Below are 22,823 nucleotides of genomic sequence, written 5' to 3'. Positions count from 1 at the left end.
CGTGAGCCATGGCCGCTGAGCCTGCGCGTCCGGAGCCTGTGCTCCGCAACGGGAGAGGCCACAACAGAGGAAGGCCCGCATACCACAAAAAAAAAAAAAAAAAAAAAAGAATGGCTGGTTTCTTCCCTTGATTGAAATTAACTACTAGCACCCTTGAAAATTAAGTTATTCCTTGGATAGCAAGTCTTAGATTATCATTCTACAAACCAGTAAGGACAGTCTTATTCAGAAAACTTTATCTCCAACATCAGAAAACCTTCTCTGAGGCCTCATCTCATAGAAGAGAACTACATTAAAGAACAGAATCTAAACCCAAAGACACCATCAGGGCAGTATTACATTTTAACAAGCTGACTCTGTAGAGTAAATTAAAATCCAAAAGGAGTTCACAACCAACCAGTTTCAAATGGGCACTGGCATCAGATGTGACTGGACCTGAAACCTGACTCCGCTCTGTGATCTTAGGGAAGTTTCTTAAACACCAAGAACCTCATCTGTAAAATGGGGGTAATATCTACATCACAGAGTGATTAAGAGGATCAAATGAGACAATGTGATAATTTCATTACTCTAAATAAAATCAAGGTAAATCACCAACAGCTATTTTCTCTACTTCTACTGCATAATAAGGAATGGTAGATCCTAGATGTAGAAGACATTTAAGGAAGTGACTAAAATGCTGAAAACCAAGACACTATCCAAGCTGATCCACTTACTGGCCCACTAGAAGGTCTGATCATACTCAAAATTATCTAGATTCCAACTCATTGTAAGCATGCTGCTTTCTCAAAATAACCTTACATTTCAGAGACTATCTACAGACTTTAACATAAGACAGATATGGTACAGGAAACTCCAAGTGTGATGTATGCGAGGAAAATTGCGGGGGGCGAACCGAATCTGGGACTGGGGGAGGATCAGAGAAGCCATCCCTGAAGAAGTCAAGTTTAAGCTGAGATCTAAATGGTGGATAGGAAGAAAGTTCTAGAATAACATGCTTATATACTGGAGGTAGTAGCAAATTATTTTTAAAATTCAAAACATTTCTCCCCCCTTTGTGGAATAACATTTAAACAATACTCTTGCTTTTAATGGCTATGGTTAAAAGTAACAAGAGTTATATTTATATTCTACTATAAAAAGTGATAGATCTTTTCTAGACTAAAGGCTTATTATTCTTAATTTATTAAGATTAGATTTAGTTTAATAGATTAGGTGGAAGTTAATGTGACCAGTTTTGCCCTGCCATTCTGATGCAGAGCACTGTTCTTCCATCAAGGAGAAGCTATAGATTTTATATATATAAAGATTTAGGAAAACAGACCATGGATACATTCATGCACATATAAAATGTGAATAGAATTAGATACAAAATAACAATAGCTAATATTTATTGAGTACTTATTATTTGTATTGTTAATAAATATTTAATACTAATGACTAATGCATTCTCTGTATTATTTCAAGTAACACATAACAATCCTGTGAAGCAAGTTCAATTATTATTCCTACTTTATAAATAGAGAAGTGAAAGATTAGAAAAGTAAGGTAACTTGCTCAGGTCACAAGGATTCACACTCCAAGGTCATTTTCTGACTCTGATGGCCATTTTCTTAACAACCATATCCTACTCCCTGACCATGTGGTTAGAGCATATAAATGAAAGCCAGTCCTCAAAACCACTATGACTCATGATGAGTGGATCTATTTGACATTTATTTTTAGTCTACCTTGCAGCACAACGTAGAATGCTATTTCAGGAAAGGCATAATCTACAGCCTCTCAGTGAAGTAATGACAGTATTCATTAAAAAGAACAAGTATTTATGTAGTTGTTTATATAGGTATTTATGTATTTATGTAAATATGTATGCATGTATTTTTAAATAAAGCAAAGGTACAAAAATATAAAACCTACAGAAATACTTCAATTGTACCACTGCAGGATCTAAACAAAAGAAATCCATCAAAGATAAAATGTACTTCACTTCTGTCATCCTTGATACTCTGAAGAAGTCTGCTAAATAAGCGAGGCTGAGCTAGCCGCTGATGCGCTGGCAGTTTAAGGCTTTCTCTGGGAGCAGAACTCTCGCTCCATTCACGTCACACACACTGACTGTCTGCAGGCACCGTTCTGTGCTAAGTGCTAATTCATCTCATTCCTCTGACCTCTGCCTTTTTTTTTTTGGTTAACGTAAATAAAATCTGATTCAGTAAAAGAAAGACTTAGAACATCTTGAAAAGCTGTGTGCTCTATATTCTTCTTTGACACGGTATTCATGCCTGAAAGAATAGAAACCAAATCGCCCCGCTGACCTCCTAGGGCTGCTATGGGGATTAAATGAGATAAAGCATGTGAAGTGCTGGGACCATGTCTGGCACAGGGAGTGCTTCATATTTACTGGCTGCTTCTGCTGTCATCAGTGTGAGGATTACTCATATGATTATTACTCTGCATCCAACCACCATGTCCTGAAATCCTAAGCAGTCACCATACAGCAGTGTGGTTTGCAGAAAGACCATTGGATTACAGATCAGTAGTTCAGGCTGCTGCACACAATAGGTGAATACAAGTGAGCAAATTCTTTGAATATGCCTCATAAAACCTTATTTGTAAAAGGAGGGGTAACACCTGCCTTACAGAATCATGATGAGAATTTTACCAAAGGTGATCATGAATGGGAAAGTATTTTTTAAACCATAGAAAACTATAACTATTTAAGGTATTATTATTTCATGAACAAACACAGATATACAAGTGTCTAAAAGCAAAACTGAATTGTTATTCATTTATAGACACATGTCCAACCCTCATTTTGGGACTGTTTATAACACACAGGTTTAAGTGCCTGGCCTATGAAAAAACTTTTAGCTACAGATACTATAATGTTTACATAGTAAAACTAACGTTCACAAGCATATACTTACCTTTACTATTGTTTTAGGGCGTTTTTTAAAAAACAGTTTTGGCTTTTCAACCACAGGAAGAGGTGGAAGTTTCTTAAGCTCCTGTAGGACAGTGGTTGCAGCACGTTTCTTGGATAGTTTTTTGCTATTTCCCTCTCCTTCTGCAGAGAACTCTCCCACTGACACCCGAGTAACAAAGCTTTTCATATGTGGTGGTCCACTTTCTTTAATAACCTATTGAATGTAAGTAAAATATTCAGTACAGGCACTTAAGATGTGTTATTATGGCATGAATCTTTCTTAATGTTCATATCATAATCAAGATTGAAATTAGTAAGAATTATGCCAAAATTATAGATACCTTCAATAAAGCTATTATGAAGTCATTATACAGGGACTATTCATTTATGATACTTATGATGCCTAATGAACTGAATTTGAAAAAACAGAAATCTAAATAAACACATTCAACATGGTCAAAACTGTGTTTTACTAGCTTAAAACAGGCAATTCTAATTATGGTTACCCTGTTTCTTATGGAACAGAAAATTAAGAACATAAAACATACCATATTACATTAGTACACAGGCCATCCAGAATGATAATTTGCATATAACTGTGTACATATCTTTCTCCTCTGTAAGAGTAAGTTACTGGAGTGCCAGGACTATGTCTTATTGGAGTTTTATGAACCCATAAAGCATCCTGCATGTGGAAGCCTCTCAAAAACAGGTTATGTATGAAAAATAACCTAATTTTGATGGAGACCTCAAAGGCTGTTTTACAAAAAGGAATGTTTACGCCCTGTGACATGACCTTAAATAGGTAAGTAGATATGCCATAGAAATACCTAACTTTCTAGAGTAATGGATTATGAATCTGTCTGCTACAAATGTTCCTAAATCCTGAATTAATGTGCTCTTTTTAAACTATACCAGTTTTTGGAGGAAAAATGCCTTCCAAAACCTGAGTGCTTTACAGTCTCCTTCAAAAGTCTGACCTAAAAAAAAAAAACAAAACCCTATTTAAATAGTTTACCATTGAACATTATATTAAAAATCTGTCTTCTAATATTGGATACCAATTAGGAAAACATACAATATCTCAATAATCCAATATTATTGGGGATAAGGAATTTATGATAAGCATACTTTCCAAGTAATTTAAGTTTACAAGTTGAAACACCAAAACTGTTTAACCACTTTGATGGACATCTTCTTCAATTAAAAAATATACATATATACTTTACTGACTAAATATTTAACCTTTTATTGTTTACATTAGATCATCATTATGAACATCAGATATTCTATACTATACTATATTGATGCCTCTAAGGACATCTAAGACTTTTAAAACTGTTCCTCTTCACTGTAGCCTTTAAAAGGCCCCATCTTCCAATGACTTTTGAGTTATATGCAATTACTTTTGATAGGTTTTCCATATTTTCCCTATCATTTCTTGCTGGGACCAACAGGCCCTCAAGTACATTCTCTTCCTGCCTTCCTCATTTTGCTGCCTTTAATCTCTATGGACTGAGAAATCAGATAACCCAACTTGTTAGGACTGTGTCTAAGAAAGCAAACAGGTTTTCAGTGGAGGTAAGTAGATCCTGCCACTGAGAGTAAAATGTGGGAGATTTCTAGTTGGTGAACATCACATAATTTGAAGCAAGATAGATACTCATCAACTGTTTCAGCTTATTTCCTGGGTTTGGCCTATTTTCTAGATATTTGAGTTGCAAAATTAGTGACCTCTTAATAAAGGAGGTAGTATAACAATTTAACATTTTTTCTCTTTTAAATGTCACACAATTTTATAAATATTTTGTGACATTTATCTAGCTATAAACTAAAGAGCTGCTTAATTACTTCTTGGTGACTTATTAGTAAAGGTTAAATTTAAACATATTTTGGCCTCCATAAATTTAAAAGAAATTAGATATTAATATATACATGTCACTAAATATTAACTATACTGAATATTTTCAATGTGATCTTATCAAAAACACCAAATCTTATACGTTACTACAAATTATCTTAAACTCAGCAAATAAATTTTATGATGAAACTTGAAATATCACGTACACAAATGGCTTAATACAGAAAAGGCAGAGAGAATCAGCAGGAATCCATAAGTCCTATTTTCTCAGGGCTTGTATCATTTCATGATAGAGAGTTCAAACATAAGGAAGCACATCAATTCTTTCAGGATACTAAAATTTTATTCGTCAATCTTATTTGTCTGTTTATTTAAAATAATAAGGAGCGAGGAGGGAAAAATGGGAGATCTCCGCTGAACACATACCTCAAAACTGACGGGCATGTTTCGCTTCAGAGCAATTTCAAACACTAAGCTGATCTCAGACTTATTTGCATCTTTGTCATCATCCATTTCTTTTCCTGATTCACCATTCTAAATTACAAAAAATAGGATGATATTGAATCTTCACTTTGTAACAAACTTTACATGTATTTAACAATCAAGAGAACCTATCTAAAATACAATAGGAAACAGGAAACCAGAAACGGGATCTTGTGGATTTCTATGTAACCACCTTAGTAGTTGAGGGCTTTGCTGTGAGGCTTCTTGTGATTTGGTTTCAGTTTTTTTCCTCAAAGTAGAAGGATAAATGCTGAGTGTGGAAATCTTTTACTCAACCATTCACTAATTTGAGTTTATCCTATATCCTCAGACCCAGTTCTCTTTAGAGACCTCCATTACACAAACACACACACACACACACACACACACACTACCTCCATTGGTGTATGATATTTAATCTTCTATGAAGACTAAGTTGCAGAAAGAGTACAGGAAGCAAACCAGGATTTTGGAGCTTTGTGCCAATTTACTTATTCACCTATTTAACACTTACTTCTGGAGGGCCTCACATATACTGAACACACTATAAGCATTAAAGAGATCAAGAGACAGTATTCCTGCTGTCAAGAAGCTTATGACTCAGTGCGAAAACAGATAAGCAAACAGATAAGGGTCACAATGAAAGTGTACAAGGACAAAAATTCTAAGTCTGCCATTAACTAAGATAAATCTCAAAGGGAGAAGAACAGGCGGCTTGAGGAAAGGGAAACTGTACAGGTTGAGAACCGCACAGTTTCAAATAACTAAGTGCAGAACTCGCTAAGAAGGTGACTTATTAGACACGCCCGGGCTGGAGATACTATTTTGGAGTCAACAGAGAAAGTAGCTGAAGCCATGGGAACGAGTGAAATTACTGAAGATCAGCCTCGATAACCTCACTGGTAAAGTAGGACTAAAAAGTTCATAAAGATCTCCTCCACTTTAAACTCCTTGATTCTAGATTAATTAATACAATGTAATCCATGCTCAATAAAACGTAGCATTCGATACAAGGTAAATAAATGTTATTTCTCATCCTTGCTCACATTCCCAAATCCTGCCTTTCCGGGAAACACCACAGGGTGAACCAAAGTGCTCAAAGGTAAGGTCATCCCAGCAGGAACACCAGAGTCTAATACAGCACACAGGTAAGCTGAGGAGCAAATCATAGCAGATTGCTACTCTAGTGGTCCTTCCTATCAGCAGAGATTTCCCTTATTTGTAAAAAAGCATTTGTTTGTCTTCTCAGTAATCTCCCTAGGCAACTATAAGAAACAGGCTGCCACATGCAGCAGTGACCCACCTGAGCTGACTTTTCCGGAATAGGTTCATTCTGCAGTGCTTGAAGGGCTTTCATTGCGGCATTGTGTCTAGCAGCTTGTCGAGTCTTTCCTTCCCCAAAAAATTCATTATTTCCTACAGTCAGCTGAACATAAAAGATCTTGGGCATTGGGCAATGATACCTAAAGTAAGAAAATAAAAATATTACTGTTAGCTCAATAAAATCACTCTATAGGGACTTCCCTCGTGGCTCAGTGGTTAAGAATCCACCTGCCAATGCGGGGGACATGGGTTCAATTCCTGGTCCGGGAAGATCGCACATGCTGTGGAGCAACTAAGCCCATGCGCCACAACTACTGAGCCCGCACTCTAGGGCCCGCGAGCCACAACTACTGCTGCACGCCTAGAGCCCGTGCTCGGCAAGAAGAGAAGCCACCGCGATGAGAAGCCATGCACTGCAACGAAGAGCAGCCCCTGCTCAACGCAACTAGAGAAAGCCCGTGCACAGCAACAAAGCCCCAAAGCAGCCAAAAAAATCACTCTATAATCATTAGTAAGATTTATTTTCTTTAAAATGATACCAACCATATAATGCACTATACCCCCTTATTAACCCCAATAAAATTTTTTCTGTTCTTTTGATTACTTATTTGGTTGCACAGGGTCTTAGTTGCGGCAGGCGGGCTCCTCAGTTGTGGCTGGCAGGCTCCTTAGCTGCGGCATGCATGTGGGATCTAGTTCCCTGGCCAGGGATCGAACCCGGGCCCCCTGCATTGGGAACTCAGAGTCTTAACCACTGCACCACCAGGGAAGTTCCCCCAATAAAGTTTTAACCTCACGAATGTATTTATAAAAGATGAAATGTGAGTCAATATATCTATCGATAATAAAGAATGTATGCTGATCTCCATGTTTTAGAAAACAACATTAAACATAAATATTGTAAAAATTATTTAATTGTATCACAGAAGACTTCTGGCAAGAAGTTTTCAGTCACATTTTGACAGAAGTGAGCCAAATGGTCTGGTGCTGAAGGACTGGGACCTGCCACAGAGGTGAGAGACAAGCAAGAACATTTAGGTGACAACACGCAGATTACTGTGCTTTTAGCAGAAGATAATTATGATTAGACATGGGAAGAACAGTAGTAGGATGGAGATACTACTGCAAAGTAATAAGTACTTTGCAAAGTAATGAGATCAGATTCAACATAAGAAAGAATGGAGAGCTTAAGCCAATTCTTAAGCAGAAAGAATCACAATAAAATGTATTTAAGGTGAAAAATTTTAGCAGGTTTGTGTTTAATGAGACTGAGGTAAGGATGCGTGACTAGAAAGCTGCTATGATGCAGACATGAGGGGATAAAGGGGGCTGTAAGAAAAGAAAAAACTTACAAGAAATTAAGAGGATATGCAATAAAATCCATTAATTTAACAATTATTTATGGAGCACCTTCTTATGATGGGGGACTATCACAGTGAAGAAAAACACACATTAGAGTGGAGAAGACAGACAATAAATAAGATAAATATGTAGAATATCTCGTATGTTAGAACTACACGTTGAATAGAAAAAGAAGGAAAGGTTCAGAAGTGTCGGGTAGGGTGGGACCGGGGGGGGCGGCTAGATAGAGTGGCCAGTGAGTGTCTCACTGAGAAGATGACAATTGCGTAAAGGCCTGGAATAAATGAGGAAGGAAACCACACAGATACGTGTTCAAGTAATTCAGAGGATTCCCACCTGGTTAGCATCAAGGGAGTAAAGGGAGGAAAGCTAAGAGATGGGAAGAGATGGCCAGATTCCATAGGGCCTTCCTTAGAAATCACTGTAAGGATCTTTCACCCGGAGTGAAACGGCCAGATTTTAAAGAGACAAGCAACATAATCTGACTTCCATTGATTGGAAGGATCATCTGACTATTATGGTGAAAACAGACGGTAGGGGAATGATGATAGTATCGAGCAAGGAGACCGGTTAAGAGGCTACTGCAATAATACAGAAACCTGAGCTAGGGTAGCAGCTTTGGAAGTAATGAGAAGTACTTGGATTCTGGATGAATTTCAAAAGTAGAGAAGATGGGTTTACCCAAGGACTAGCCATGGAATATGAGAGAGGTGACGAGGAAGACGCCAGGGTTTCTGACATGAGCAACGAGAAAGATGGCGCAGCCATGCATTGAGTTGGTGAAGACCGCAAAAGGAATGGGTTTGTTGGGATCAACAGCCCTGGGGTGGAGATGTTAAATTATTCAGTCTGTTCGACATCCAAATGAAGATGCCGAAGAGACAGATTTATAAGTCTGGACTCCAGGAAAGAGGTCCAAGGTGGAGATGGAATTTGGGCATCAATATGCAGGTGAAATTTAAAGCCACAAGACAGTGAGAACTCTGTGGGAGGGCGTGACAGGAGGAAAACCAAGCAAGCAGAGCGCCCGTCCTGAAAGCCAAATGGGAGAAGTATATCTAGCAGGAGGGAGGAGTCAGCCGTGTCAAATGCTGCTCACATGTCCAGTGAAATGATGACTGAGAACTGTGACCGCTGGACGGGGCAAGTTAGCAAAACTAACAGGTTCGATTTTGATGGAATGTTGGGTACATAACTGCAACACTAAAAAATTAAGTTAAAAATCACTCCTGCGCTGGAAAGTGTCTCTTTTCAAGCGAAGAGAAACCAATCACGGTCTTACTAACGTTGTAGATGATTATTGGACATCCAAGTGGCAGAGCTCTATATTCAACCTGAGATAAACTGCAAAGAGCCCACTCTATAAGAATTCACAGGCAGATGGGACTAATCAGTGAAGGTTTACTGAAGGTGAAGGACTAGAAATGTACATCGGTACTGAAGATGCAGATCTGGGAGGTAATAATTGAAACCATGTTGAGTGGATAAGCACCTGGAAAGGGTAAGTGTAAAAGAACCAAAAAAGAGAGCCTAAGGCTGGGATCTGATTAATGCCCATGATCAAAAGGCAGGGGAAATAATAGACAGCAGCGAAGGAGATGAAAGAGGGTCAGAGTTAGAAAAGAAATTATAACACAATGTCAGGGGAAGGGATAATCAACAATGTCAAATGTTGTGGAGAAATCCAGAGTGAGCATGAAAAAAAAGAAAAAAGAAAAAGTCACTGTTTTAAATTTTTAAAGTCAATTTTCTTGGCCCACAGTTTTCTATTAAGATAAAATACTTTAAACGTGTTTTTACTGTATGTCATATGTTCTCATTTTTAATTGGCAAATATAAAAAAGTTAAAGGAAGAAAAAAAATCACTTATAGTAAAAGATATTTTTAACATGCAGAGGCTAAAAAGCATTAAAACCACAATCTTTTTTGCTCTTTGACTGCAGTAACTAGTGATGCACTGAAGTACACAATTTCCTATTACCTATTTTGTTTTAGATCCCTTTAATGCAGAAATTTTGACAGACTAATATCATCAATGCAGGTTATTTTCATTTTGTTTCCCACAAAATTCAGTTTTCCCACCTCCACAGAACTTTATGCCTATTTTTACCTGGTTTCACTGTAAAACTTCAAAACAGACAACCTGAAATCAGAAATTTACTTCTGGACTGAGATCCTACATGGCAAGCTTTCCCCGCAGAGCAAATGTTTACAATTAATTATACACTTCTGAAAATAGTGGTCCACAACTGGAATGCTAACAGACCTTTAACTATGGTGGAGGGAGTGGGCGCCACTATAATCACCACGGCCTGCTGACAATTACAAAACTCATTTCGGTTTGCCACAGAGACAAACAAAATTTCTGTTCATTATAACTTTACTGGAATATGATGTCATAACACATAACCATACTGAAACAATCTGCTGATTTTCTGACCAAAATATTAATTGCACACTAAAGAGCCCTTGGGGCCTCTTCCTTTCTGGGCATCAAATACGGCTCTATGTATGTGCATGTGCCTGCTGTGGATACGTATGTACATATATATTATACTGTATAAATATCAGAGGGACAATTAGGTATGTTGTATTCTTAACATAAAAAGTAAAATAATCTAGCACTAACAGCAGGAAATACCAAGACCCGATGCCTGACTTGTTTCATTCCAGTTTCATTCCATCTTCTTACTTAACAATGATTCTTAATAATCTATCCCACGTGGTTTGAATACCTTATATATCACATCTCCTCATATCATCGTGACAATTAAGATTACCCAGAGCATTCTCATTAATGGCCCCAGATTGAGTTCCAGGAGAGAAGATGAGGAATTCTTTTTGTGTTATAGGTCCTGGTCTCTAAGCATTCATTTCCCTTGGTAAAGAAGCTCAAAGTTTACTAACTTTAAAGGCTGATATGCTCTATTTAATGGAGTTCCTTTTTCTATTTTTAGTTATTTATTTCTGGTAAAGTGCCTCTAATAAGCGATGCACTTATTTCTACAAATTAGCACATACATACTTACCTAATCTTACACTGCTCTTCTTGAATGATTTTCCTCAATTAGAATTCTATGATCAGTGCTTAGATCCCTATCTTTTACTGTTAAAAGATGAGCCATGAAAACTCACCCATCCAGGCTATTAAAGTTTCAAGGTCAAACGGCTTCTACCCTCAGCCTCCAAAGTATATTTTATAAAGTGTGATCCCACTTTCATAAGAATCATCTCTAGTGCCCGTTACAAATGCAGATTCCTGTGTTCTAACCCTGACCTGCTGAATCAGTCTCTGAGGATGGAACAAGAGTCTTCAGTCGCACAAGTTTTATTGGTGAGTCTGCACACTAAAGTCTGAGAGCACCTGCTCCACAGGTCACCACAGCCTACAATGTGGCTGATGCGACTTGATGACTGTTTCACACCCCATGCAAGCAAAGGACCGCACACATTCCTTACAGCACCACCGTTAGGTTTCTTACATCTCTTTCTCATTTAATCCTCATGGCAGCCTGGTGAGACAGATGTCCCCACGGTCACCTTGAGAGGTGGCAAATCTCCGCAACAAAGTTGCTGGGGGTCAAACTCAAGTCTGCCTAACTTCAGAGCTTAGGAAACTCTTAAGTAGTTTCCTGAAAATCTGCTTTATCTTCTTCTATTTTTCTTCATATACGTTTATTAAACTAGCTATGTCCTTGGCAGGCCAGAGAAGCTAATGCAAGGGTTCTTTCTAACCTAATAAGGTCCACGAACAGACTTCAGAGGTGCCTTACCCAGTAGGCGCTGACCAAACAGACCTCCACAATGAAACTCTATGTTTTTAGGGAACGTCAAGCCAAGCAGGGACAAAAACAGGCAGGAGCAAAAGGTCAGAAAAATGGGCTCATGTGCCACACTGCCTAACAGTGTAAGTTTTATAAAGGCTGTTTGTTAAGACCGCTTTTCTCCCCCATTCCTCTGTGCCCTCTTGGTCACCGGAAGTTTTATAAAAAGCAAACAAAATTTCAAATCAAAGAAAATAAAAGTTTCCCTTTCTTTAGATCTCAAAAAAGCCTCTAGATTTGGCCTGTCTTCAAGACTTCACAAGTCACTACAAGAATAAAGAAAGAATGGTATTTGGCTCCTTTGAATTAATACTTGACATTCCTTGTACAGTTTTGTTTTGGTTTTTGAGCAAAGGGAAGATTTTACATTCTTACGTAGTATTCCTACAAGAATATGGGTATTCTTATTCTTCTGTTTGACTGTCAGTTATAACAACTTTCTATACCATAGATCCTTGCCATCCTCCCTAAATCTACCTCATTAATGCCCTCTTTGTGGAGTCATTTTGTGCTTATCTTTCTAAACAACTAAAATCCTCCCTAACATTCTGTGACTGCCTTCTCCATCATCTCCACTTTCCTAAGTATCATTTTTACAAGGTGAGAAAGACATATTCCAAATAACATTGGAACTTTTAAAAATTGAAAAATAATTGCCTCATTTTATTTGATAGCATTATCATAAATCTCAGCCCAGCTTAAGCGTACATGTCTCCTCTACAGGTTTATGTCTTAAATATATGAACATGTTATCTTCTGATCTAATAAGGAGAGGCTTTGGATTTCTGTGTTCACTTCTAACATTGACTGAAAACAGAAATGTCACTTAATCTTTCTATCTCAGTTTACTTATCTGTAAAATATTTGCAGAATTTATGTTTAAAGAACTATAAAGGCCAAAACTTAGAATTCAAATGCCCTGCTGATTATTTTGACTCTTTGTACACGTTTTGGCACAGCTAAGCATTCTTTTTCTTGCTATTGAAAAATAATAGGTTTTATCATAAAGCTATAAAATAGTCCTTGGCACACTTTCAAGCTTGTATGTGTCTAAAACGTCTAGATAGGAGAGAGTTCTTTCTCTATTCACATCTATAAATTTTGAAGATATATCTTTTATGGGATCTGAATGTTTAGTCTTGAGAAATTTCAAAAATTAGGATCTATCAGAAAAGATTCACAGGACGGCTGAAAATAAGCTTTAAAAGAGAGGTGAGGATATTCAACTCTATTTGTAGAATTATAATTATGTTTAAAATGCTTGAGGGAAAATACAGAAAGATACGCACTAAAAGCTGGGATAGGGTGTTTTGAAGTGATGGAATTATAAACGATATATTCTTTCATAATTTCAAAATTTTTTAAATAATATGGTTATACCGGTATATAAACAAAAGACAATATTTTATTGAAGCAAGTCTAGTCCCTGTCCATACAAAAGTAAACCTGTGCTCAAAATGTAAATTTGATGAATTAGTGGAATGACTTGTGGAATACAGACTATGAGCCACAAGAGTCAATAATTTGTACTGTGTCACTGACGCCAGTATCACAACAGGACTACGGAAATCAGAGCATGCTACCAAAGAGCAGGACTTTATAAACACACGATTACCACCCTCAATCCCAAACGTGGGTCCAGCATAAAACTATTCTTGCCCCTTCCCTCAATGGATATCTAGATAAATCATCATCACCACCATCACCAGCATCATGATTACAGCCAACACACAGAACCCACCACGTGCCAGCCACTCTCTGAAGCTCTGTGCACACTCACTCATCTCTTTCAGTCACGGTAACCACCTCAGCTTCACTTTACACGCGTGGAAATGAGGAACAGAGATGTGCAATCATTTGTCCAAGGCCCCCCCACTTGGGCCAGCGTCTGAACCGAACAGTCTCCCTCCAGAGGCTATGGGCCTAACCTCTACACTACGCTGCGTCTGAGTGAACTGGATAAATGAGCACTTTAAGCTGCAGAGCTACTAACTATAAACTTTGGAGAGGTCATGATAGACTTGGAACATCAAGGCAATTTAAGCCAAACTTAGATCAGTGGTCACATCAGTTCCAAAGAGAAAGCTGGGGCACCGTAAGCCCAGGAGACCGAGCTGTCGGCAGCACCGCTGCTCTCTCTCGCGCTCTGCCTCCTCTAGTGACCCACCTTTCGGGAGCCCGTGCTCAAACGCTAACGCTCCCACGAGGGAACTGCAAGTCAAAGCCACAATGACACGCCACTGCACACCCACTAGGATGCTTACGGTTGTGCAGCCACTGCTGTTCCCTAAAAGTTAAACACAGGATTACCATGTGACCCAGCAATTCACTCCCAGATAGGTAAAACTGAAGAGAAAGTTTTAAAGGTGTGTAAACAAAAATGGGCACACAAATGTTCACAGCAGCATTATTCGTAACAGCCATAAAGGAGAAATAACCCAGAGGGCCACCCAACTAATGAATCAAGAAACAAAATGCAGTATGTCCAAACAATGGCGTACTGGAGAGCCACACAAAGGAATGAGGCACTGATACATGATACAATGTGCACGAACTGTGAAAACATTACACTAAGTGAAAGCTAGACACAAAGTCTACGTACTGTATGATTGCATTCAGATGAAATGTCCGGAACAGGCAACTCCACCAGACAGAGAGTAGATTAGTGGTTGCCAGGGGCTGGGAATAGGGAAGGTGGGGAGTAACTGTTCAGGGGTAGGGGGATTCTTACGGGCATGATGAAATGTTCTGGAATTAGATAGTGGTGATGGTTGTACAACACTGTGAATGCAGTAATTCAGTGTACTGAACTGTACACTTTAAAGTAGTTGAAATGGTGAATTTTACGGGACTGTGAGTTTTACCTCAATAAAAACCAATTTTTTAAAAAAATGTTCATACTCCCTAAGGTTCAAACTTCTGTTTCTCATAGACAAGACAGTCTTCCTGGGTGATGTCACCTGCTCCTATTTACATTCTTGGCAGACGCCCAGAAATCAGCTGCCAAGTTGGGGGAGTGCAAGGGAGAAGGAACAAAAGTCATCCCTCCCTCTTGAACGCTCAGAAATTAATAACCTGGCCTTCTTCCTGCCCTCGTTTGATTGCCAGGGGTGGGGGTTGGTGGGCGTATGTGGATTAAATTATTTATTCAAAAAAATATTTATTAAGGACCTAATTCATGCCAGGGACTGCTTTAATCCCTAGGGATGGCAGACAGGACTCAGGAGACAATCAATCAACCAATCAATCAAATAGTATCAACTAGTAAGATGGGCTAGGAAGAAAAGTAAAGCAGAACAGAGACCCTCTTTTAGGATGTGACATTTGAATAAAGAGGTGGTTGGAGTAAGAATTCTAGGTATGGGGGTGCCTGGAGGAAAAAGTGTTCCTAGCAAATGATATAACAAGTGCAAAGGCCCTGGGGTGGTAACATATGGGGCATTTTTTGAGAAACAGCAAGTGTTCTTATACCTGGAAGAAGTGAGTCAAGGGGTGAGTGGCAGGAAACCAGTCACAACTTAATTCCACATGTGATGGAAGCCATCGGAGGGTTTTAAGCAGGGAAGTGACACAGTCGGACTTACTACTTAAAAGTCTCTCACTGCTGTTTGCCCAAAGAAAGGCAAGAAGAGAGGGGCTGGCAGGCCACGGCATAGTCTAGACAAGTCATCTGTGAACACAGGAAACTGAACTGCCCAGAAGAATACAGGGGATGGCCGGCAGTGCTGAAAGCCACCTAAGGGTTGTGTTCGTTATTTCAAGATGGGACCAGTCAGCACAGTTACGTTTTTCTGTAGCTTCCTGGGTACAAGTACAGAGTCAGAGGAGCTGGACTTAACCAGTTACAGTTCTGCTAAGGATCAGTGATCATTCAAGCAGGGAGGCACTGGAAAGCACAGGAATTGACTGACTATAGGACTGGTGAGAAAAGAGTGATAAACTCCAGGGAAATGCAGCCCTGCAGAACTTGGCAAGTTAGTAAAGGCTGCAACCGCCCTGAACCTCTGCTCAGTGTTTTCCCTAAGCACAGGTAACAGAGGACACCCCATTTCCTGCCATCCCACTGGACGGCGGGCGTGTAGCAGGAGCAGCCAGGCGTGCCTCTCACGTGGTGGCCGACGCCCGGTGCTAGAACTTGTGACAGTAAAGAAGGGTCCCCGGCAGAGGAAGCTGGGGGCTCTCTTGCCAGGGTGTGCTGTCGCCGTGTCCCTCCAGGTACTGCAGCACACCGCCTGAGACAGGTAAATGGCTGGTACCACAGGCAGCCAAGTGAGGAGTGACGGGACAGGAATGGGGGTGGCGTCCTCAGGGCAGCATTTCTCAAAGTGTGGGTCCCACACAAAAACCATCACAGTCCTCCTGGAGGGGTCTAGGAACACCGGTGAAAACGCAGAGTCAAGGCTGACAATCAGACCCTTTGGGCGAGTCCAGGAATCAACACGATTACCAAACAGCCTTGGTGATTTTTATAGATGCTGAAGACAGAGAGCACCTTCTTACACGGGTGTCCTTCCCTTCCCTTGCTTGTGAATACGAAGACTTTTCATTCCTGAATGTTAACTTGGTCCCATCTCCCTTATTGAATTCTCCTGCCTGCCTCTAACAAGTTTTTGGTTCTCTTGCAATTTTCCAGATAATCACAACTGATGCGCAAAAAAATGATACTTCTTCCTATTTCTTTCCACATTTCATTCCTTTTATTTTCCCTAATTGCGTGGGTTCATACCTCCAACTGAATACCAAACAGCAGTTGATAACGGATGGTCCTGTTTTTCACTTTAATGGGAATGTGGCTGGTGGGTCCTCATTAAGCATAACGCTGGCTGTTGAGGTGGGTGGGACGGGACTTCCCTGGAGGTCCAGTGGGTAAGACTCCACGTTTCCACTGCAGGGGACGTGGGTCCGATCCCTGGTCGGAGAACTAAGATCCCGCATGCCTCGTGGCGCGGCCAAAAAAAAAAAAGGATGGGACGGTTGTGTGTGTGTGTGTGTGTGTGTGTGTGTGTGTGTGTGTGTGTGAGAAATATTCAGTTACTCATAATGTATTGGATTTTCTAAGTTGAGAATGGATTTTTTTATGTCTTTTCAGCGTCTGTGTAGTTGAGAATTTTTACTTTTCATCTCTTAATAAGGTGAATTTTATTAACATATTTTCTAATCGTGAATCAATTTTACATTCCTAGGATAAATCCCACTTGGTTATGGTGGTTCTTCTTTCAATGTACCGCCAAATTCTGTCTGCCAATATTTCAATTAAGATTTTTTTCCATTGATATTCTACAAATAATATTGATCTGAAGCTCTATCCTTTGTTGTTATCTCAAACTCGTATGGCTGAGCTAGACACCAAGGTTATTTTTGGTTGCCCAGAATAATCTGTTTCCAGTTTTCCTAAGGTTCAGTAAGATTCCTCTGTGAAACCACCGAGGTCAGGTGCTTTTCCTTCAGGGTGCTGGGCGAGGGGTGGCAGTTAGCTATTCCATTACTTATCCTTTTACATCTAGAGCAACTGGTTCTTTATTTTCTCCTTTTGAGGTCAGTTTTGATCATTTATATTTTCCTACAAAAGCATCCCATCCATCCAAGGTTCTGAAATCGTTTTCCATGAGTTGAACAAAGTAGTCCTTTATGAGAATTTTCATTTCTTGTGCATCTGCAGTGTTCCCCCATCTCAGATCATGTTTTCCACATCTGTGCTTTAAACTCAGAATTGCTTGCCTTGATTAGGCTACATATTTAAATATTTTATTGGTTCTAAGAACAAGATATTGGATTCTGCATTTTTTTCTATTACTCTTCTGTTTTCTAATTAATCTATTTCTGCATTCATTTTCCTTCTTCAGACTTTAGTCATTCCTTTTCTAACTTCTCACAGTGGAAATGTAATTAATTTGCAAGGTATCTATTAACACAGCTACAAGGTTAATGAACCTGCCTTCTCATAGGCTTTATGTTGTCTGAACTGTCCTGTCTTCAAGAGGGAAAAACACTACACAGTGTTTCCTAAAGATTTTTGGTAATGAAACCCCCTTTTTAGCGAACTAGCATATGTACTCTACAAAACACACCTGGAGACATGCTGCCTTAGTTAAGAGTCTGTGTATTCCCGCAGGTTATTGTTTAATCTGCTAAAAGCTTTTATCTTGAATATAATAAAGATTACTTAACATTTTAAGAAATACTATTAAAAATGTTTATCAGGTACATTTACAAGCTTGATAAACTTAAATAAACACTCAGAGAGTGAACAGAGGAAAAGATCTTTAGATTACATTAAGATCAATTGGATTTAAGCGCCGTCTACTCAATCTATAAGCTCTTTGGGTAAGAGGACTTATTTTCTCTAAGACTCATCAGTAATATGAAAGATTTTGTCTGTATCAACTTTCTCAATCTGATTCAAGTGGCAAATAAGGGGGAAATTATAGTATTTTTCATGAAATATCGTAACATATCTGTGTATTTACTTAGGAGCAATTTTCAAATATATATGTGTATGTGCACTTGGAGAGCACTCTGCACTTCAAAAGCTTTTATAAAATGTTTTAAAGGAATACAATTTAAAATTTTAATCCGTATTCACTAAATACTGCATGCTAGTAGTCTAACAGCAGATCCTTAGCTTAAGAAAATTATGGAAAATATGGCTTATTTTTTCTTTGAGTTGTAAGAAGATTCTCATTATTCAATTCCATCAACAGATCATCTCTGATTAAGAGCTGTCTGAGAATGTTCTTTCAAGACCACTGGTGAAGAAAATCTCTCAAATCCTTCCCAGCAACAAAACGGTTCCTGAGACTGGTTCTAGAAAATATTTTAAATGTTTCTGTTTCTTCATTAGCTTAAGCCCCAAAGTAGATGGTTTTGAGAAGTCTGAATTTTTATAAAAATACAAACATAACAAATCATAATTTTAGAAGGGGTTTCACACCCTTTGTGGATAAATTAATTTTGTCATGTCTAGAATAAGAGATTCAAATGCATGATAGAGTTTGCACCGGAATCTTCCAAGAGCTTTAGCAATTGTTTGCTTTGTTACAATGTCCAACCCAGACATCTACTCTAGTGCCTTTGCTGATCAGAATTAACTATCAACTTTGGATGCTTGCCCACTTCAAATACTCCCAGAAGCAACATGGAGACATTACATCAGCAGTGTTGCAGAAAGATTAATGTGCTTTGTTTGGAGATGCAAACAGTAATTATACGCACTGCACACTTCTAGTACTTTATCTTTTTTACCCAAATCTAAGTGAATCTAGTTGTACATTTGCATACAGTTTAATGACACCAATAATGTGTAGTTAACAGATATTCACTGGAATATAAAAAATTTACTTGGTATTTTCCCAGCTAATTGTTTTTACAGCTTGACTTCACTTATGCATTAGCTACATTCATAAAAAGGTTTACATAAAGCAAATATTTTCATACTAAATCCCATTTTCCACTGTTGTTCGGTATTAAATCTTGAGCTGTATTTCTACAGGGAAATGTTGGCTCCAACACATAAAAATTATAATTAAACATCTAAAGATGTATGCCAAGAAATAGGTACATTTAATCAAGTATTTTATAAAGTACATTTTATCCTCTCACCTGCAATAAAGATTAATCAAGTGAATAACCATTCTGTTTCATATTCCCACGATCGTTAGAAGAGCATATACATTAAAACTCCACCAACAACAACAAATGCGGAGTTTGGGTGACTTCATAGCAACTGAAAGTAGAAATATAATTTATTAGCTGAAATTGCCACATGGAGGTATGCTGTCAGGTAGATTCAGGCAATGCAAGTAGTCTCAGATTATTGACAATAATCATTGAAAAGTCTTAGAAATTTCTTCTGGTTATTGGTAATACACTTGGCGTTGTATTATAATACATACCAGATGATTCACTGGAATTATACCGATCGTTGGAGCCAACAGCACCCTCTAACTCAAAGATTACTTTTCAAAGAAATGGAAAAAAGGACTTTCTCAACTACCTGGATCCTTTTACAGTACAAAAAGTGTAAAAAGCACCTTTTGCTAAAATAGAAGAGTACCTGGGACCTTTAGAAAACTCTCCTACTTTTAACTACAAATACTTTGAGGTAATGCTAAGCAATTGAATTTTCAGTCATTTTAAATTAACTGTTCAATTTTTCTGCACAAATCCTCCCAGGAATACTATGTGGAATGCAGTTATCTATGCTCTCCTTTCCCCATATCGCTGCAGATGATCTCGGTATGCTTTTCATCAGTAAGTAGTATGAGTTGTGCCTTATTCCAGGATGTGCACTAAGCTGAGAATCATCAAATCTTCTTCATCTCTGCCATGAACCCTGAGGCAAAAACATGGCATGGCAACAAATCAGACGATACTGGTAAAGCTGTGACACTGATATTCAGTCTGACTACCACACACGGGAAAAGGCTAATACTTAGAACTTTACAAGGCTAACAGTTCCAATCTCTGATTATGATGGTTTATTCCTGTTCACAATATGGATAAGAAATTGCATTTCAGTCATGCTGCAAATTCTCTTCTGTGGGCAAAGTAGCTTTTGAGGTTATTGTTGAATAAGTGTGCCATGATATCCTAATATTCCAAAAGAGGTGATGTTCACATGAGTTAGCATAATGCAGCAGAAAATGCATGAGCTTTGAAGAACCGAATCCTGGGTTGGAGGGCCAGCTTGGTCCTCTGCTGGCCTGTAACCCTGGGCAAGTTACACTCTGTGCCAGAACATAGTAGGAAACCATAGTTGTTTGTCCTTCTTCTTTCTTGACAACTAACCCATAGTCCTTCTTAGATATTCCACAGTGTTTCTATGACACTTCAGCCCCTCTCATGTTTTTTTTTTTTTTAATTCCCCGTAAATAACCTAGGGGCCTTGCCACCAGCTGTACGTTACTATGTCTGCTGCGGAAGGCCCAGGAAGGGCCGCAGTGATGCTGGCAGGCCTCTAGGCTTTCACTTCACGTGCTGGATGGCACCCCTGTCAGGGCTCCCACCGCACCATGGAGAAGAGCATCCCATGTCTCCCTAGGAACACTGCCCATTGGTTCATCAGCTATTCGAGATGCCAGTGCACTTCAAAATATCAGGTAGTGTTCAGAAGACACACTGACATGTCCAGATATTATGAAAACCAGGAAAAACCAACTAAATAAATACTCAGATGAATCTAATGTAAAATAATGAATATTACTTTTACTACAACTTTTAAAATTCTCTGTTTTATGTCTTAAGGGACATCTATTTACATGTTTGGGTTATTGTTCTATCCATAGAAACTATTCTGTGACCTGTCACTGTCAGTCAACCACAGTGTAGGAGTCTAGTAACTCATTTATCTTTGAAGAAGTGCATCTTGACCAGAGACTGTGAGAATGCCAACAAATAATGAGAAAATAGAGAAAGTGAGCGGGTCAAGGCTCTGATAACTGAAGCCAAGAAAAAGCCTGGGAAATGAATGAGTAATAAGCTCCCAGGAAACCTAAACTGAGAAAAGCAGTAAGCCATCATGAGAATAATACCTGAGATAATTAAATATATAGTCCAAACAATAGCCTAAGATCCTAAACCTGACCCAGAGGTGAAAGAGAACAGCTAAACAGGTGAAGGTCCTCACTTTCACCTCGATGAGGGAGACAAGGGATGAGGAAAAGAAAGAGAAAAAGCACGCAATCAGGGACAACCCTGGTGGCGCAGTGGTTAAGAATCCGCCCCTAGGGGCCTTGCCACCAGCTGTACGTTACTATGTCTGCTGCGGAAGGCCCAGGAAGGGCCGCAGTGATGCTGGCAGGCCTCTAGGCTTTCACTTCACGTGCTGGATGGCACCCCTGTCAGGGCTCCCACCGCACCATGGAGAAGAGCATCCCATGTCTCCCTAGGAACACTGCCCATTGGTTCATCAGCTATTCGAGATGCCAGTGCACTTCAAAATATCAGGTAGTGTTCAGAAGACACACTGACATGTCCAGATATTATGAAAACCAGGAAAAACCAACTAAATAAATACTCAGATGAATCTAATGTAAAATAATGAATATTACTTTTACTACAACTTTTAAAATTCTCTGTTTTATGTCTTAAGGGACATCTATTTACATGTTTGGGTTATTGTTCTATCCATAGAAACTATTCTGTGACCTGTCACTGTCAGTCAACCACAGTGTAGGAGTCTAGTAACTCATTTATCTTTGAAGAAGTGCATCTTGACCAGAGACTGTGAGAATGCCAACAAATAATGAGAAAATAGAGAAAGTGAGCGGGTCAAGGCTCTGATAACTGAAGCCAAGAAAAAGCCTGGGAAATGAATGAGTAATAAGCTCCCAGGAAACCTAAACTGAGAAAAGCAGTAAGCCATCATGAGAATAATACCTGAGATAATTAAATATATAGTCCAAACAATAGCCTAAGATCCTAAACCTGACCCAGAGGTGAAAGAGAACAGCTAAACAGGTGAAGGTCCTCACTTTCACCTCGATGAGGGAGACAAGGGATGAGGAAAAGAAAGAGAAAAAGCACGCAATCAGGGACAACCCTGGTGGCGCAGTGGTTAAGAATCCGCCTGCCAATGCAGGGGACACGGGTTCGAGCCCTGGTCCAGGAAGACCCCACAAGCCGGGGAGCAACTAAGCCCATGCGTCACAACTAATGAGCCTGCGCTCTAGAGCCCGCGAGCCACAACTACTGAAGCCCACGTGCCTAGAGCCCGTGCTCGGCAACAAGAGAAGACACCGCAGTGAGAAGCCCGCGCACCGCAACGAAGAGTAGCCCCTGCTCGCCGCAACCAGAGGAAAGCCCACATGCAGCAACGAAGACCCAACGCAGCCATAAATAAATAAATAAATTTATAGGAAAAGAAAAAGCACACAAGCAATGAGAGTGGAAAATACCTGATGATATTAGGTATAATATCAGTTTATTATATTCCATTAGAAATACAGACTATTGAAACTCAACATAAAAAACTTATTGGAGGGCTTCCCTGGTGGCGCAGTGGTTGACAGTCTGCCTGCCGATGCAGGGGACACGGGTTCGTGCC

At 39.2% G+C, this 22,823-nt stretch overlaps 1 protein-coding gene across 23 annotated transcripts in view; it reads right to left on the bottom strand.

The window, feature by feature from the left end:
* The window catches only part of STAU2 (staufen double-stranded RNA binding protein 2), a 319,639-nt gene that overhangs the window by 191,278 nt on the left and 105,538 nt on the right, over positions 1–22,823 (bottom strand). For 22 of the 23 annotated variants that reach the window (XM_028500369.1, XM_028500365.2, XM_024127092.3 and 19 more), the window contains 3 exons: positions 6,574–6,733; positions 5,214–5,321; positions 2,928–3,140 (listed from right to left, as the gene is read on the bottom strand). In XM_028500369.1, coding sequence (XP_028356170.1) covers positions 2,928–3,140; positions 5,214–5,321; positions 6,574–6,733 — 481 coding nt within the window. The remainder of the gene's footprint in view (positions 1–2,927; positions 3,141–5,213; positions 5,322–6,573; positions 6,734–22,823) is intronic. The other variant, XM_028500361.2, reaches the window with a different exon arrangement.

This window comes from Physeter macrocephalus, chromosome 15 (assembly GCF_002837175.3).
Source record: "Physeter macrocephalus isolate SW-GA chromosome 15, ASM283717v5, whole genome shotgun sequence".
Lineage (NCBI taxonomy): Eukaryota > Metazoa > Chordata > Mammalia > Artiodactyla > Physeteridae > Physeter > Physeter macrocephalus.
The sequence above is the reverse complement of the archived record's forward strand: the minus strand, read 5'-3'. Positions and strand labels throughout refer to the sequence as shown.